Source organism: Ostrea edulis, chromosome 8 (genome assembly GCF_947568905.1).
Source record: "Ostrea edulis chromosome 8, xbOstEdul1.1, whole genome shotgun sequence".
Classification (NCBI taxonomy): domain Eukaryota; kingdom Metazoa; phylum Mollusca; class Bivalvia; order Ostreida; family Ostreidae; genus Ostrea; species Ostrea edulis.
Window position 1 is genome coordinate 17,199,915 of NC_079171.1, and position 20,016 is coordinate 17,219,930.

At 35.1% G+C, this 20,016-nt stretch overlaps 2 protein-coding genes across 7 annotated transcripts in view; one reads left to right on the forward strand and one right to left on the reverse strand.

Moving 5' to 3' along the window:
• LOC125662014 (transcription initiation factor IIA subunit 2-like) overlaps positions 1–1,923 on the reverse strand; it is a 45,426-nt gene extending 43,503 nt beyond the window's left edge. For both annotated transcript variants that reach the window (XM_048894184.2, XM_056147037.1), the window contains exon 1: positions 1,783–1,923. In XM_048894184.2, the coding sequence (XP_048750141.1) occupies positions 1,783–1,854 (72 nt within the window). In that variant the 5' untranslated portion in view covers positions 1,855–1,923. The remainder of the gene's footprint in view (positions 1–1,782) is intronic.
• Positions 1,924–1,956: 33 nt separating this feature from the next.
• On the forward strand, positions 1,957–19,445 carry LOC125662012 (lysM and putative peptidoglycan-binding domain-containing protein 1-like). Of its 5 annotated transcripts, none has more exons than XR_007365222.2 (4): positions 1,957–2,133; positions 6,118–6,458; positions 8,275–8,422; positions 16,072–16,199. XR_007365222.2 is itself a non-coding variant. In XM_048894182.2 (4 exons), exons 1-3 carry the CDS (start codon positions 1,957–1,959, stop codon positions 8,357–8,359), a joined length of 603 nt encoding a protein of 200 aa, XP_048750139.2. In that variant the 3' UTR covers positions 8,360–8,378; positions 16,072–16,210. The 5 variants fall into 5 exon arrangements, 4 of the variants coding, with proteins under 4 accessions (XP_048750139.2, XP_048750138.2, XP_056003011.1 ...); XM_048894182.2 differs by having other exon boundaries at positions 8,275–8,378; positions 16,072–16,210; XM_048894181.2 differs by having other exon boundaries at positions 8,275–8,374; positions 16,072–16,209.
• The last annotated feature ends 571 nt before the right edge of the window (positions 19,446–20,016 follow it).

Sequence of the window (20,016 nt, forward strand, 5' to 3'; positions counted from 1 at the left end):
CATTTTTTGGTGTTTTTGTTTTGGGTTTTACTGAGCAAGTACTCATGACAATAAAATTATTTCAAGACTAAAGAGTTAATTTAAAGACCGAGAAAATAAGTACTGCCTTCAAATTTACCCGGTCTGAGAACCTTTGTCAGTCAGGAGAAATTAAGCTTCAGATTGTATGCTAGAAATTGATGGACATTTAGTTACTAGTCTTTGTGTATACCTTCTCTATCTTATCTGGAAATCGAGGCGTCCATGCAATCTTTTGATGCTTACCGGTAATCCAGCTCAAGAGGGAAACAGTTTTAGCTTTTTCATGTAGAGATAGTCACACAATAATAGTAGTAAATTTTGCATACAATTACATAAATTATAGTAGAATATAGTTGGTTATGCTTAGGAATGGGTACAATTGATAATAATTATTATAGATTGTTAGAATATAATTTACACAGATATCGATTCTATGTTAAACAGATTATATGAGTAAAAACATTGTACATTAATGAAATCTTGTTTACACTCAGTTGAAAATTTATAAGCATAATTTTCCATCGAAACATGGCGACAAAAGTACATGTAACTGTCAATTTATTGGAAGAGAAATTAGCCGCTATAAGGGGTTTTTCTTGCGTATAATGGTTGAAATTGGGATCCAGAGGAAGAACGAATTCTTCATCTGGACCAGTTATTGAAGGAACTGTCGGAAAATCCGAATGTCGATATCCTGATTGTTTTTGCTTTTTTTGTTTTGGGTTTTACTGAGCAAGTACTCAATAAAATTATTTCAAGACTAAAGAGTTAAAGACCGAGAAAATAAGAACTGCACCGCCTTCAAATTTACCAGATCTCCCCATATGATGTTATGTACACAATCAAAGGGTGTAAATAGAGTAGAGGCAGGGGTGGAGGTTGTGAAAAGTACCTAAAAGATCAAGTGCTAGAACTCCCCCCCCCTCACAAATTCCTGGATCCACCTATGTATTACAAGTCTATCCCTCTAAAGTGTATAGACATATATCATTCTTTATTTACGAAATTAAATGGGGGGCACTTATGCTTGGAATAAGAGGTTGATTATATCAGCCAGTCTCTACGTACATTAATCCGAGATTCCTCTGACTCTTACCTCCGCTTTGATATTATGACATGTGTGGGGGCCCAGCACAGCACATGTCACAATATAAAAAGCAGGGGCCCCGCGCGGCACCTCACAATATCAAAAGCGGGGGCCCCGCGATGCACATGTCACAATATAAAAAGCGGGGACCCCGCGTAGCACATGTCACAATATCAAAAGCGGGGGCCCCGCAATGCACATGTCACAATATCAAAAGCGGGGGCCCCGCGATGCACATGTCACAATATCAAAAGCGGGGGCCCCGCGATGCACATGTCACAATATCAAAAGCGGGGGCCCCGCGCGGCACGTCACAATATCAAAAGCGGGGGCCCGCGCGGCACATGTCACAATATCAAAAGCGGGGGCCCGCGCGGCACATGTCACAATATTAAAAGTGGGGGTAATATAGTCTGACAGAGGAATCTCGGATTATACATGTATATAAGTATAAAGGAATCACAATGAAATATTTAGAGTAGTCTCTATCACTGTACACAGGTACTTGACTAAAAAGTAATAGAGCCTTTCCTGAATACTCATATGAGGTATCATAAGGATTCAGTAAATGCTTTAATTTTTACTCAAGAGTGCTGAACAGGAGAAACAAAATTGATGAATGGTCTAACGTCAGTTAAAGGATGATGGTTTTTCTTCATGATTTTAGTAAATACCTGTATCAATTCGTCTAAGCTCTCCTGTAAAGTGTGCCCCAGAGTCGTATTTCTGTACAATTGGTAACTCATCACTGTAGCTGTACATATATTTACTATGTTTCAAATATTGTGCATCCTTCTGAAAAACGTCGAGTTGATTAAGACGAAATAAAAATCACGTGATAGTATTTTATGTCCAAAATGGCGGACGGCAACGGGAAGGAAAGTCAGCTGTTGGGTAAATTTGTAGAAAAACAGACCAAGTACGGAACAGCAACACGATTAGTTGCAAAATCACCGCTACTAGTTAAACATAGAGTGTGTCCGTCAGATACTCTTATGGGAATCGCCTTGAAATATGGATCTACGGTACTGTAATTTAGTCGTATTTAAGTTATTGATTCACTTCAGATTGCAGTGCAATGTCAGATGGTTAAAATACTAAGAATCTATACTATTTCGCTTCTTTAATGACAGTCGTCTGGGGTATTCCGAATCACTCGGATTCCGCGACCCCTTGGTAATCTACCTAATCATTTAATGATTTTTACTTTAGAATGTTGAGCTTGGATTCGGTGTCAATCAAACTGTATCATGGTAGGCACTAGACATGAACATGAAAGTCTGTCTGAACCATATATGCAACAAAAAAAACCAACCGACATTGTGATTATTTGATTTCTCTTTTTCATTAGTATACATGTGTAACAGGAAGGGAGAAAATGCATCGGACCAGGATTTAAACTCGGGCCCCCTGAATTCTCTAGTCAGGTGCTCTACCAACTGAGCTAACTGGCCATCGGCAATCGAATCCGGCTGACCACTACACTCCTCCCTCCTTAAATGTCTGCACACCTGAAGACATCAACCGAGGATCTTAATCCCCTAGCTATCAGGCATTTTCACCTGTCAGTTCCAAGGGCTGGTCGTCAGGTGTGCAGACATTTAAGGAGGGAGGAGTGTAGTGGTCAGCCGGATTCGATTGCCAATGGCCAGTTAGCTCAGTTGGTAGAGCACCTGACTAGAGAATTCAGGGGGCCCGGGTTTGAATCCTGGCATTTTCTCCCTTCCTGTTACACATGTACACAGTTTTCATGAAAACATTTAAAACTTGCTGGCCAGAAGGACCAGTGACTCTCTGAATTTACTGGTGCACAGTAATAGTTAAATTTACTGCCCCCCCCCCCCCCCCCCCCCAATTTTCAAAGTACATGTTTATCATATACATTATGGAATGTATTTTATAATTGTACAATTAATTTACTGAAACTTTATCAAATATGATTATTACTCATATTCATATCCATCCATTCTATTGATACCAGAAAAACAACATATCATACAAGATATTTTCTCTCTCTCTCTTCTCTTCACCCGCAAACAAGAATACAGATTCACGTATTTTTCAAACATGAACACAGCCCTAGTGCACCTTAGAAAATAGTCTTATCTACCAACATCAAATGTAAATGATTGATTAATTCTGCAAACTATAGAAATTGCATAAAATCAGAGAGAACTGCAATATTGACAAAGTTCATTATAATTGGACAATGCAATTACCGGTGTGCGGTGTGATACAGAATGTGGCCATTTTTGTTGTTTCAACAAGTTGTTCATTGAATATTCACATGATTTATGTACAAGTTATCATGATAATTACAAGTAATCTTTACTTTGATAAAGATATACAAACCACAATGTCCAAACACTTTAATACTTTAATATGTGCTATTTATCAATTTATTTTTATTTTGATGGTAAATTTATGCAAATAAGATGTTTAGCTAGAATATCTAAATCCAACATGATATTTAATGTGACTTACAAAAAGTCTACAATCCCACCAGACTTCTTGATTTTTTATTTTCACTGACCTGACCTTAAAATTCACTGGCCTCGGTCTTTGGACCACTTAGTTTTCGTGAAGACTGTGTACAATTGCATGTCATTCAAAATATGATGAGGTATGCATGGTTTGAAAAGGTTACCCGATATTTTTTAGCACTATCATTTAGAACATTGAAAAAAAGATAACCTTGATTGAGATTTAGCTCAGCTGGATATTCAGACTGAAGGAGATTTCAATATATCGAATTTTATTTGATATTGATAAAAGTAAGAGAGGTATTTTTAGATGGAATATTTTCTCAGCTTTTAATACCTGATCAGCTAAATTAAATTTTAAGGAAAATTAAAGCTTCAATACCACACAGAACAGTCTTTGACTCATTGTCTTCAAGTCAGCAATAAATACGACAATAACTTAGTGTCTCCCGATACAGAGTGTTAGATTAGGATGCAGACTGTAGGTAAAAATACCATACTTTGACCTCTAAATTTCTCTCTTAGTTTACCAAAATCAAAGGGAGGTTGGGGTGGTTAGTGTGGGGGTTGTAACTCCCATAACCCCCTCTATATCCGCCAATGCATGAATGTGCACTTTGGTGAAATTGTCGTTTGCTTCTTGAAAATAAGTGATTTGACTGTTAAACTAACTCGATCTATATCACTATTAATTTTGCATTGCTTACCGTCTAGGTATAAGAATCCTGAAATAAAAACAGTCACTGAAATTTTCATTCAAAAATATATATGTAATCAAAAAAAAAAAAAAAAAAGAAACATATAGTGGAATTTCATATTCATTCTAAGACATGAGAAATAATTAATAATTGATTTATTGATGACACAAACGCTGGGTTTATAATCAAAGTATCACAACCACTAATGATAATTACAGTCATTAACAGTTCAAGGTCACCCAAGTTCAATATTTAGTGTGACCCCTACAAGCACCAATGACTGCCTAACAATGCCTTACCATGGACACAATTAAGTCTCTAAACTGTCTTGGGATGTTGTTCCACTCTAACTTCCAGTTATTGCAGAATCTGAGACTGTAGTTGTCTTTGTCGGATTGCGTCTATCCAATTTTCCCCATGCATGTTTGATAGGGTTCAAATCCGGTGTCTGGATGGCCAAGGAAAAACCTGGATATTGTGTCTTTGCATAACATCATACGTTAGATGAGCAGTATGTGGTCTGGCATTGTCATGTTGGAATACTGCTCCAGGATGCTGCATTATTGGACCACGTTTGGCTGTATGACTTCATCAATATACTGTTAAGCTGCAAAGTACCTTGCATGTGAACCAATGGTGTCCTGCCAGTATAGGATATTGCTGCCTAACATCATAACACTACCCCCTCCAAACCGGTCAGCCTTCTTGATGCAATTTTCAGCACACCATTCATTTTGACGCCTATGCACTCTGAATTTTCCATCAGACCTCTGCAGTAAAAATCAAGATTTATTATCACTGAAGCAACTGTCCACCAGCATTGCCGCAGTCATACTATATGAGTCTGAGACCATTGAAGTCTAACAGTTCTGTCAATGTCACAAACAGGTCTGCATGCATGCTCTAATCCCAGCATCTTGTAGTCCATTGCAAACAGTCTGATCTGATATTCTGCGAATCCCAGGAATGGCAGATGCTGTAAGTAGATGATGCTGTTGTGAATCGTTGACAAAGACGACACAATGAGATGATGCGATCTTGTGCTGCTGATGTCATGTGTGATCTACTTGCTCCATGACAATCATTTGTTGATATCTGCTCCAAAGGCAAGATATGGTGCTTTGTGCATCATTAAAATCTCTTGTAACTGCAAATTGTGACACCCCTGTTTCCAGTCATCCAATTGCATTGTTGCATTAAGAATCTTTCAGATGCATCATTTCTCAGAAAGCGGTACATTAAAAGACAGTGCAATCAAATATCAAGAAACTGCAATTGATGGATTATATACTGGTGTCTATATCAAGGAGTGATCAGGCGATTCATTCTAGACCAAATATTAGTAAATGGATGAAAAAATTATTTGAAAAGATTCAGCGGAAATTTACTACTATGCATTTCTATTTTTTTTTATCAGTATATAATCCAGAAATGAATATAGAAAAATCTACACGAGTACAGTATAATGAAAATTTCACAAAGCCAATTGAGTATACTTGACTAGTTTCTTTACTTCTTCAGGATATATATACATGTATACATATATGCAAAGGCTGTCTTGACCACTTATATGTCATGATTCTATGCCAAGGACAATTTCAAGGTCACTTGGAAAAAAGTTTGGATCTTCACAGTGTTTGATAGTTAGTATCTGATGCTCATATGTTTCATCACCCAAGGTTAATTATTTAAGGTCAAGGTAATTAGAAATACCATTTCCCTTACAGACTCATTCTAGCTGTATCATAGCCAAACTCTGCATGAATGACATGTACTTGTACTATTCATTTTTCAACAATGCTAATTTTTTTCGATTAAAATTTTTCAGGTAGAAAAAATTAAAAGAGAAAACAAATTATGGACAAATGATAGTTTATTTCTACGAGAACATCTGTTAATTCCTATAACAAGTGAAAATGCCAAAGAAATTCCCAAAGACTCTGAAATTATAGAATCAGACAATACCTCTAAATCTCCATCAACCAATGCCGGAAATAGATCAAGGTCAAACAGCCAAATCAGTGAAAGTGAACATACAGACTCCATAGATACTGCCCAGAACAAAGCCGAGGAGACAAAACGTGCCACAGAACAAGACTTCCTTAGCAAGTTTGATCATTCTTTTGCAGTTCTTAAATCCAATGTAAAGAAAATGGAACAAAATACAAGGTACCTACACTTTTTATTCAATGTTGTATCCATCAGGGCATGACTGATTGATGTTCTTGAAAGAAATGTTGAAACAAGTCATATTGAATGTGTACAAATTATAGTTAGTATAAACATTGGCTTGATTACTAATTGATTTGTAAGTAGACATGTTTATTTGAATTTGGAGCAATTATGCATCATAATTTGATAAAATATAATTTCGTGTCTTTCTCATTCCCTATTCATTATTTTCTTCAATGTGCTCCTGTCTTATTCAAATGAATGTGTTTATATAGGGATGTCTTATTCAGTGTGTTATATAGGGATGTCTTATTCAGTGTGTTATATAGGGATGTCTTATTCAGTGTGTTATATAGGGATGTCTTATTCAGTGTGTTATATATAGGGATGTCTTATTCAGTGTGTTATATAGGGATGTCTTATTCAGTGTGTTATATAGGAATGTCTTATTCAGTGTGTTATATAGGGATATCTTATTCAGTGTGTTATATATAGGGATGTCTTATTCAGTGTGTTATATAGGGATGTCTTATTCAGTGTGTTTATATAGGGATGTCTTATTCAGTGTGTTTATATAGGGATGTCTTATTCATTGTGTTATATAGGGATGTTTTATTCAGTGTGTTATATAGTGATGTCTTATTCAGTGTGTTATATATAGGGATGTCTTATTCAGTGTGTTATATAGGGATGTCTTATTCAGTGTGTTTATATAGGGATGTCTTATTCAGTGTGTTATATATAGGGATGTCTTATTCAGTGTGTTATATATAGGGATGTTAGGAAATCATATTAGCAAGCTCTTTTTGCCAAGGTCAAGGTCAGTATTCAAAATTAGTAGTCTCTTTGAAGAATATATTGGTTTTTAAAATTCATAATTCGATCCTGTCATCCAGACCGGCCCATGCATGCATCCGCCTATATAGACATTTTGTATGGAGATTTAATTTCTCATAGGCTGATCATTTACTATTTACCAACTTTTGTGGAAATGTTGTATACTATGCAAAATAATCATTAATATATTATGCATCTGAAAGTTTCAGATCGATTCTTTCAATTTTGAAAAAGTTATAGATACTATAACCTATAGTTTTAGTTATTTTGCATTGTATTTCTGAACATTTTACCAATTTCCGCCCCTTCAGACAATGTTTATAGGGATGTATTGGTTTCACCATGTCTGTCTGTCTTTTCATTTGTTGGAACAATTCTAAATTGGTTTAATTCACATAGTTAAGTATAGATTTAAGTTGGTAACCAAATTATATAGCCATACTCCATCACTCATATTGGCATTTCCTCCATTTTCGCTGATAAAAATTGTAATCAAAAGAATTTACTGTTGCCTGCAATTTGTATTCAGGTGAAACTATAAGTATTTCAAACAGAGGGTTATATTTAAGTTCTACTGAAATATATAGTGATTGTAGCACTTTCTATTTCATGTAGGCATATTTATGATTAAGATATGGATTGACAGTTGTTTTCTCGTGAGGATCTGGGTTAAAATAGGTCCTCAGTACCCCTTGCTTGTCGTAAGAGGCGACTAGATGGGGCGGTCCTTCGGATGAGACCGTAAAAACCGAGGTCCTGTGTTACAGCACAATAAAGATCCCTCTCTGCTCAAAGGCCATAAGCGCCGAGCATAGGCTTAAATTTTGCAGCCCTTCTCCGGCAATGGTGACGTCTCCATATGAGTGAAAAATTCTCGAGAGTGATGTTAAACAATTTAGACAATCAATCAATCAATCAGTCATTGTTTCAGAGTGTATTTTAAGTTAATGTTGCTCAAAATAAACCTCTATTTCAGCCACACAGAACAGTCTTTGACTCATTGTCTTCAAGTCAGCAATAAATATGACCTTAACTTAGTGTCTCCTGACACAGAGTGTTAGGTTAGGATGCAGACTGTAGGTACAACTACAGGGTGTTTCAGAAAACATGCAACCATTTCTTCTGTATGTAAAAAAATATTTCTAATTAGATACTAACCAAGAAGAGACATATTGTATCAATTGATGTAATACCAATATAAGTTCATTTGAATAATAAAATTGAGTGAAGTTTTTAGTAAAATGGAGTAGAATTTAGCAAACAGTTAATTTATCTTTGACACTCAGACAGGCAATGAAATGTTGCAAATTTAGAATTAATGTGTGGAATTTATGACACCAAGCTCCACACACAGTCCTCTCCTCTTTATTAGTACACACATATATTGTGAAGATGTAATGTGAATGAAAACAATGATGAAAGAGACAGGGATTGGAAATATACAAATCAACTTAATCGAAGGTTAGTTGTTAATGAGATGATTATAAATGTATCAGATGAAGAAAGTGGGTTGTAATAGACAGGGCACTGAATAGTTTTCTTATGAACAACTTCTAATAGTATATAGAAACATCATTGGTCAGCTCATATCTAGAAACGTGGTGATCAGCTTATAGCTTGTAGAAACATCATTGGTATCATTAGAAACATGGTCAGCTTGTATCACTAGAACATGGTTATAGCTTATATCATTAGAAACATGGTCAGCTTATTGTCCAACCCCACCGCAACGCGGAAGGAGACATAAATACCAGTATCCGTGCGCCTCTTCATCCGCCCCACTTGACTTTATGGACGCAACTCCTCCACAACTGCTCAACGGATTTTGTTCAAATTTTGTAGCATTAATTGTTAGTCACCATATGTAGTTGATCATATTGCGCCACCATTTTGATTCGACCTATTTTACAGGAGTTATGGGAATTTGTTGAATTTGTACATGCTACACTATAGGAACACTTTGTGGATGCAACTCCTCCAAAACTGCTCAAAGGATTTTGTTCAAATTTTGTAGGATTGTTGGTCACCATATGACGTAGTTCATCATTTTGATTCAACAAATTTGACAGGAGTTATGGGACTTTGTGCTTCAACTTTTTTTGCGGCAGTGGAGGAAATGGCTACGCGTAGCAATCTTGTATCACATAGAAATACAGTCTGGCTTGACAGTTTATATCATTATATAGAAACATGGTCAGCTTATATCATTGGAAACATGGTCAGCTTATATCATTAGAAACATGGTCAGCTTATATCATTGGAAACATGGTCAGCTTATACTCATTGGAAACATGGTCAGCTTATATCAATAGAAACATGGTCAGCTTACATTATTAGAAACATAGCCAGCTTATATCATTAGAAACATATGGTCAGCTTATATCATTAGAAACATATGTTCAGCTTATATCATTAGAAACATGGTCAACTTATATCATTAGAAACAGAAACATGGTCAGCTTATATCATTGGAAACATGGTCAGCTTATATCAATAGAAACATGGTCAGTTTATATCATTAGAAACATGGTCAGCTTATATCAATAGAAACATGGTTAGCTTACATTATTAGAAACATAGCCAGCTTATATCATTAGAAACATATGGTCAGCTTATATCATTAGAAACATATGTTCAGCTTATATCATTAGAAACATGGTCAACTTATATCAATAGAAACAGAAACATGGTCAGCTTATATCATTGGAAACATGGTCAGCTTATATCATTAGAAACATATGGTCAGCTTATATCATTAGAAACATATGGTCAGCTTATATCAATAGAAACATGGTCAGCTTATTTCATTAGAAACATGGTCAGCTTATATCAATAGAAACATGGTCAGCTTATATCATTAGAAACATGGTCAGCTTATTTCATTAGAAACATGGTCAGCTTATATCATTAGAAACATGATCAGCTTATATCATTAGAAACATATGGTCAGCTTATATCATTAGAAACATGGTCAGCTTTTATCATTAGAAACATGGTCAGCTTATATCATTAGAAACATATGGTCAGCTTATATCATTAGAAGCATGGTCAGCTTTTATCATTAGAAACATGGTCAGCTTTTATCATCTACATGTATAGAGACATGGCTAGGGAATATTTTTGGAAGTTGGCCAGAACTATAAGTTAAAGATTAAAGGCAGGGATCAACATGAACAGTTGTCCAAATGCTTGAGGCAAGTGAAAACCCAGTTTGGGCAAGTGATTATTTCAATAGGAAATGTGATTATTTTTATTGTGTTAAGGTTCATAAATATTAAATAATAGAAAATAAAGTCCAGCTCCATAGTCTTTGTTTTCTTTACAGAATCATCGATTTTTAAGGCCCTTTTCTAGTAAATCGTAACGTACCTATAAGTCATTTCTAATAACATAACTCTCTGATTTACAACTTTTAGGGCTTTACAGCAGTCTCTCGAAGTAACATTCAGGAAGACAATTTTAAAAAGAAAGACTATGTTGAAAATAAAAACAACTTTCAATTTTAAAAAAAGTGAGTTTTAGGCAGTGTGACAATCTGTCTTGATTTATGGGTTTAATGTTGATACTGACAGCAGTTATGGCCTGTACCTTAATGTTTCAGTAATTCAGTGCTATATCACCCGTACTTTGTATTTTTTTTTTTACCTATGATACAATTTACAGAATTGATAGCACATGTATGCACATATTTACTGAGTTATTGATTAGAAACTAATCACACCTTTGAAATGTGTTATCTCTAATTGTTAATTTTAATCATATACACATATCAACATGTTGCTGCAAGTGCGCATCCCTTAACTGTCTGCTTTTTTGCGGTGAAAAGATTTATTTCCTTGGCCTTTGTAATTTTCTTATCCAGAAGTTTGACATTTGTGGTGTGTTTTACCATCAGTCGCACTCAACTACAATGATATGTCCCAGGGTATAGGCAGCCCAGATTTTGTGTGATTCACTGTTGTAGCTAGCTTTTAAATTTGGTAGACTGGGATTGTGGTTGACCCCATAAAAGGAGATATAGATATTACGGGTTGAAAGGTGTATTAGAGTAAAAATATATCGTACAACAAAGTTTTTTATTCAGAGAAATGAAAGTTTGTGTTTATACTTGCCCAAATTAAGGGTAAGTGTGATTAAAAGTGAATGTCTCTCCCTGAAAGGTTTAAATCACATGTCATGATATGTCTAAAAACTGATACGTCACCAGGTTTTCTGAACATCAACCATGTGACTTTTGAACAAGACTTTCTCCAACATTGGCAAAGGAATGAAATTTAAGATTCTTGTATACAGCACATAATATTAACAGAATTATACATCACATAATATTAACAGAATGTATACATCACATAATATTAACAGAATGTATACAGCATGTAATATTAACAGAATGTATACAGCACATAATATTAACAGAATGTATACATCACATAATATTAACAGAATGTATACAGCACGTAGTATTAACAGAATGTATACAGCACATAATATTAACAGAATGTATATATACAGCACATAATATTAACAGTATGTATTCATCACATAATACTAACAGAATGTATATATACAGCACATAATATTAACAGAATGTATACATCACATAATATTAACAGAATGTATACAGCACATAATATTAACAGAATGTATACAACACATGATATTAACAGAATGTATACAGCACATAATATTAACAGAATGTAATATACAGCACATAATATTAACAGAATGTATACAGCACATAATATTAACAGAATGTATACAACACATGATATTAACAGAATGTATACAGCACATAATATTAACAGAATGTATACAACACATAATATTAACAGAATGTATTCATCACATAATATTAACAGAATGTATACAGCACATAATACTAACAGAATGTATATATACAGCACATAATATTAACAGAATGTATACATGACATAATATTAACAGAATGTATGAATGAGGACGATAACCTTCCTACTCACTAATATTTCTCTTTTACAAGTACACTGTACTTATAATCATGAAATGACACTTTTCTCATGACACATGATCATCTTGTCCTCAAGTTGTGAACTTTCCCCTAAGTAGACTTGATGACTAACCAGATGTTGTACAATCTTGTCAGTTTTATGTTACTTTTTTGTATATTTCAGAGACAATGTATAGGAGCAATTCTAGATTATTATGATACCTAATTCTGACTTTTATAATCATATTTTCTTTCTAATAAATATACAATTTTAAGATTGGTCCATATGCAATAATAATATAGGCAAATGGTTGCATATTTTCTTAATTACCTTATTGTTTTTGCTTGTTACTGTCTTATAACTCTGAGAATTTGCTTGTAAATTTTTGAACTGGAATATATTAACCAGGAGAGCTACTTTATCTGTTTCTCTAAAGTTTGCACAATTAAACCAGACTTTATGTAGCATAGGATGTAGTAAACAGTCTTAGATCTGTACTCTTTGCATGTCACATAGTGTAGAGTAAATCATCACATTAGGATACATGACATGGGGTTGAACTCGCACACTGTGGAACCTGTTCTTCTAGACTAGTTGGTAGTTGGTGTCATATGTGACCTCTGTTTGCAGTAATTTCTGCAGTCACCATCTAGGCAGAATTAAAAACTTACTCTAATGACAACAGAATTCTTTACAAACCCTCACACACTACACAAAATTCTCTACATGCCATCGTACGTACACTACACTGAATTCTCTACACACTGTCACCCACTACACTGAATTCTCTATACACTGTCACACACTACACTGAATTTTCTACACTATCACACACTACACTGAATTCTCTATACACTGTCACACACTACACTGAATTCTCTACACACTGTCACACACTACACTGAATTCTCTACACACTGTCACACACTACACTGATTTCTCTATACAATGTCACCCACTACACTGAATTCTCTACACACTTTCACACACTACACTGAATTCTCTACACACTGTCACACACTACACCGAATTATCTACACACTGTCTTACACTACACTGAATTCTCTACACTATCACACACTACATTGAATTTTCTACACACTACACTGAATTCTCTATACACTGTCACACACTACACTGACTTATCTACACACTGTCACACACTACACTGAATTCTCTATACACTGTCACTCTCTACACTGAATTATCTACACACTACACTGAATTATCTACACACTGTCACACACTACACTGAATTTTCTACACACTGTCACACACTACACTGAATTCTCTATACACTGTCACATACTACACTGAATTCTCTACACACTATCACACACTACACTGAATTCTCTACACACTATTACACACTACACTGAATTCTCTATACACTGTCACATACTACACTGAATTCTCTAAACACTGTCACATACTACACTGAATTCTCTATACACTCTCACATACTACACTGAATTATCTACACACTGTCACATACTACACTGAATTATCTACACACTGTCACATACTACACTGAATTTTCTATACACTGTCACATACTACACTGAATTCTCTACACACTGTCACACACTACACTGAATTATCTATACACTGTCACACACTACACTGAATTCTCTACACACCATCACACACTACGCTGAATTATCTACACACTATTCCACACTACACTGAATTCTCTATACACTGTCACATACTACACTGAATTCTCTACACACTGTCACACACTACACTGATTTCTCTATACACTGTCACACACTACACTGAATTATCTACACACTATTCCACACTACACTGAATTCTCTATACACTGTCACACACTACACTGAATTTCCTATACACTGTCACACACTACACTGAATTATCTACACACTGTCACATACCACACTGAATTCTCTATACACTGTCACACACTATACTGAATTCTCTATACACTTTCACACACTACAATGAATTTTCTATACATCAAACTCTAGACCGAGTTTTCTATACATCTTGCAGTATATGAAACATTGGATTTCTGTTCTTTTCTGTATTTTCTGCTTCCCTTGTTCATAATAAGCCTTTTGATTTTACAAAATGCTGAAATTATTGCATACAATATTTTCCGTTCCACATTTTAGGCTGAAGTGAATTTCTTTACCATGTATAAGGTGGTCAGTTTAGTTATTACTGGTGCCTGAATACAGAATTTCTATATATACTGACAATGATACACCAACTTTTAGAATGTAAATTATACTTTATCAAAATATATTTACATTCCTGTAATTTAGCTCACCAGAATAGAAAACTCAGGTGATTTTTTTTTTATCTGATCGAAAGTTGTGTGCCATATGTATTATATATAAATGTTTCACAATTTCAATTTTTTATAAGAACCACTTGATCAATTTCAAACTTGATACAAAGCATACTTGGGTGTAAGGGATTGAGGTTTGTTTGACCCCTTTTCAAGGGGAGATAATTAATTAATAGTGATTATGATCGTCAATTATGATTATACTAAAATGCATACTCATGGGGCTGACTCCAGAGTTGGATTTAAAACTAATCATACAATGAGACGTGAACTTTAGCTTATGATTTTAAAAAACCCTCATTTATCAACGAGACATCAGTTCTAAAAACTTTTTAAAAAAATTTGTATAATCCTCTCCTGCAGTTTTTCATCATGATACTATATAAAGTGATTCATTATATGATTGTATGATTGCAAACTTTCTGATCTAACAAACTAGAAAAAAATAAAATGTTATGTTAACCTCTATGTGCTTTTGAAATGGATATAACATTTTATTTTTTGCAACATACAGTAAATTTAGAATTTCCAATTTGATATTTTAGTCATCCAATGAAAACTTGTGTCTAATAACTTTTAACCAGGTCTTCCACTATAAATGTAAACAGATGGCCAATCAGATATTGTCTGCAGGTAAGCTCACTCACAGTGTAGTGATATTGTCTGGTAAGCTTATACTCACAGTGTAGTGATATTGTCTGGTAAGCTCACTCACAGTGTTAAGTGATATTGTCTGGTAAGCTCACTCACAGTGTAGTGATATTGTCTGGTAAGCTTATACTCACAGTGTAGTGATATTGTCTGGTAAGCTTACTCACAGTGTAGTGATATTTTCTGGTAAGCTTATACTCACAGTGTAGTGATATTGTCTGGTAAGCTCACTCACAGTGTAGTGATATTGTCTGGTAAGCTTACTCAGTGTAGTGATTTGATGTTTTAAATCATTCTATCAGATGGTAGAGCATTACCCGAGTGTTAGAGTGTTCGCTTCATAACCATGAAGTCATGATTTCGAGCCCCACTCATGCCATGGCCGTGTCAAACCTATGATAAACACATATTTACTGAATGCTAGTACTTCATCAAATGCTTGGCATCTGGAAGTGAGAATCTCGGATCTTTCGGATATGACCTTAAAAACGGAGATACCATGTCGTTACAGGCATTGGCACGTTAAAGAACCCTCACTGCTACAGCCATGAGCGCTAAGCACCAGTCTAAATTTGTGGTACTTCACCTACGACTGGTGATGTCTCAATATGAGTGAAACATTCTCAACAGGATGTAAAGCAAACATTCAATCAATCAAATGGTGAACAAAAACATGTAATCACTTTATACTCTGTAAACAAAGATGGCCAACCAGATATTCCGAGGATCTAGTAGGCAATAAAATGTCAATAATTAATCATATTATACATGTACCTTGTATAGAATAATAGAATGGTATGATATCTTGAAGATTATCCTTTTAATTCACTGATTTCAGTTTTTCTGTTGACCTTCACAATCCATCAACACATCCTCCACAAACCAGTAGCACTTCTCACGATTCTTTGGATCAATCGTGGGATGGATACCAGAACAGTGGGTACCAGCTCAGCGAAGATTCACCTGTGTTGCGTATCAAATCTCGAACTCAAAAAGTGCAGTCATCAATCAGTAGTAAACTGGAGCAGACAAACGATGAACTGTTTCAGTTATGACAAGTGACCTAAGATTTTAATATGTCTTGTGTTTCCATTTAACAACTGTAATCCAACACCTGGAGATCATCGATGCCAATGCATGTAATAGGCCTAGTTGAAATAATTTAATAAATAAATTTCATTTTTATACGTCCATCGAAGACGGGATGTATTATGGTATGGCGTCGTCCGTCTGTCTGGACCTTGTGGGCAGGATACAGACCAAACCATAAGCTCCAGGATTTTATAACTCGGTACATTTGATCACCATGATGAGATGAAGATGCCTATTGTTTTTCAAGATCATAGGTCAAAAGGTCAAGGTCATAGTATCACTTGGTATGAAAACCTTGTGGGTGGGATACAAACCGAACCATAAGCTCCAGGATATTAAAACTTGGTACATTTGATCACCATGATAAGAGGAAGATGCCTATTGTTTTTCAAAGTTAGAGTTCAAAGGTCAAGGTCGCAGTATCACTTAGTAGGAAAACCTTGTAGGCAATATATAGACTGAACACCGTCAAACGTGGTACACATACACTTTATGCCAAGTGGAGGATGCCTATTGTTTCTCAAGGTCAAAGGTCAAGGTTGTAGTAGCAGGATCAGACCGAACCATTGGGGCTAGGGCCATCAAACTTGGTACACACATCTTATACCAAGTGAAAATATTACATAGAGAGTACATGATTTGTCTGTTTTTACGATGTAAAGAAAGTATGTCACACCCTGATGATTGCTGATACTACTTTTTTTTTTGAAGCCAAGTTCTACAAATCATGGTGTAAGAAAAACACCCTATGTTAGCTTTTCACGGCATATTATGTACCATTGGTGATACTCTTGTTGAAAAATACATGAGGGCTTGAACTGTGATGCTTTACACCAACATACCTCATGAGGAGTGTTAGCACTTCAGGAATAGTATGCCATTGTCAAGTGTCATGTATTTTTTAAAAATGAATTTTTTTTTTTTTTATATTTACATTTTACATTCATTTCTGTTGAAATTTCCAGCTGTTCAAGTAGTCATATTATATCTATCAAGCTTCATACACACATTTTTCATATTCATGAGGAAATGGCTATGATTGATGACAAAAACATTGGAAATGTAAATATTTAATAATTATATCAAATTTACTTTTCTTGACATGATCTGATGTTTGTTTTAGCTCACCTGAGCTGGAAGCTGAAGTGTTTTAGCTCACCTGAGCTGGAAGCTGAAGTGTTTTAGCTCACATGAGCTGGAAGCTGAAGTGTTTTAGCTCACCTGAGCTGGAAGCTGAAGTGTTTCAGTTCAGCTGAGCTTAATTCTTTCATGATTGAAGTCTGTCTGTGGTCTCTCTGTCAGTTTAATTGTTGACCTTCACAGTTTAATTGTTGACCTTCACATTAACACATCATCCTCCACAAACCAGTAGCACCCTTACCAAAAAATATCCACTTCTCACGATTCTTTGGATCAATCATGGGATGCATGGATACCAGAACAGTGGATACCAACTCCGCGAAGATTCAGCTTTTTAAATGATCAATTCAGAGTAACAAAAGAAAAAACCTATTTGTCCAGATTTGGTTTTAGTCTTTACAAAGAGCTCACCCAAAATTGTTGTAGATCACCTAAGGTAAATGTAACTGGTTGTCTTTAGTAAATGGACAAAGACGTAAACTTTCAGCAGACCTCTCACAATGATGTAAGTGTATTAGCATGATGCCTGTAGTGTTTACACATTTTGAGTGCTATAATATTGATATTTCATATTTTTGTGCTCACTCCCTATTTGATATACATACAATGTATATAGTTTACAAGACATCTATTCCTGGTTACAGAACATGTCACTGACACATATGATAAATGTATTAGAATTATAAAGAAGTGCATGCAGAGATAGTACTATGATGTACATGTATGTTGTTAAAACAGGTAGTAATTTTTCCATCGCAGGCTGACTGTTAAATATGAAAGTCACACGGGTCTTTAATTTGGATACAACTTTTAAAATTCAGGAGTCTTGTTGCAGTAGGTGTTACATGTGAAAGAATCAGACCGGTTCCGGAAACAATAAGCATTAGTGAACAATTTCTGGGTTTCATTTTGTATGGGTCTTAATAGACTACTAGTAATGAGAAATAAATGTTTTGGTTTATTACCCTAAAAGAATTGCAAGTATGTGAAATATTCTTGTATGGCATTCCCCCCCCCCCCCCCCCCCATAATTTTGTCGTGCTTCCGTTGAGTAATTAACACAGAATTGATTATTATTGACCTTTGAATAAAATCGACCACAGTGAGGACAGTTTCATTTGACTGCATTTGTATAATCTCTTTTAATGCCTTTTATGTAAAGAATGGATAAGCATTTAAACTAGATTATTGAAGGAAAATATATACACGATTATTTAAGGTTAAAACAGTGTTGAAAATGTGATTAGATCAGAAATAAAAATTAGAATAAAACTGTGGCGTGAGGCAATAAGATAATCGCAGCATACATGTATACTGTGCAGCTGACTGCATGAGCTATTCTGAGCACATGTTAATATAATACGTTTTCAAAAGCAGTTCCCCTATTTTTTGTCGGTTTTTCGTAAATTATTTTCCCTTGTAGGTATTTTCTCTTGTTACTATGAATTGATCCTTTACAACTTTTTAAAAACCACAGGTCCAATTTCAGTCAGCATCCTAGCACAAGGAGCAACTTCAGTTTATTGAATTTCAAATAAATGCATCTCAAACGGACGTTACACAATATTCAATCAATCAATCCAAAGGGAGATGATTAAGAAATAGGGTGTGCAGTTTACAAATCTCCTCAAAAATCACTGAACCACAAAAAATATATAGGGTGTGCAGTTTACAAATCTCCTAAAAAAATCACTGAACCACAAAAAATATATAGGCTGTGCAGCCTAAAAATTTCCTCAAAAATCACTGAACCACAAACAATATACAGTATATAGGGTGTGCAGCTTAGAAATCTCAGAAATCTCTTAACCAGGAACAAATATATAGCGAAATTCCTTGAAATTAACCTTCAATGGCAGAATGGTCTTGCAAATTTTAAAAGAACTTTCTTATTTGCAAGGGTGTCAAACAAAAGTTGGAAGTTGATCCTGTTATTCTTAGAAGCCTGATTGTTTATACAATAAAATGTTTTAGCCATGATATCATTGTTTGATTGTTTGACTTTACTAAACATGGTAATGTAAATTTGTATATAGTGTGTAGGTCATTTATCATCATTTGCTAGCTTCAGCAAGGCACGAAAAGGGCTCGCGACCTTTGAAACGGAACAAAATCTACAGCCTTTTGCAGTATTTTGTGAGTTTTTGATACTACGAAAACAATCTCGATCGATTGTTCTAGTATTGGTCTCTGTTAGTATTTCTCTTCTGGGGTTTTGAAATCTATGCGGCTAGTCTAGGTCACATATATATCTGCTTGACGTAACCTGTGCTTAGCATCTGCTTTACACACGACATGAATATTGGTTAGTATAACGGTTTATTGAAAAGGAAAGAACATGAAAGGTGAAAATAACGAACAGTGATCAATCTCATAACTCCTATAAGCAATACAAAATAGAGAGTTGGGCAAACACGGACCCCTGGACACACCAGAGGTGGGATCAGGTGCCTAGGAGGAGTAAGCATCCCCTGTCGACCGGCCACACCCGGCAGGAGCCCTATATCCCGATCAGGTAAACGGAGTTATCTGTAGTCAAAATCAGTCTGCC

Coding starts and splice junctions, on each gene's coding strand:
- LOC125662012 (XM_048894180.2), top strand. CDS start 1,957: ATGTCCAAAATGGCGGACGGCAACGGGAAGGAAAGTCAGCTGTTGGGT. Junction 2,134..6,117: donor CCTTGAAATATGGATCTACG/GTACTGTAATTT, acceptor AAAATTTTTCAG/GTAGAAAAAATTAAAAGAGA. Junction 6,459..16,071: donor AAAATGGAACAAAATACAAG/GTACCTACACTT, acceptor CACTGATTTCAG/TTTTTCTGTTGACCTTCACA.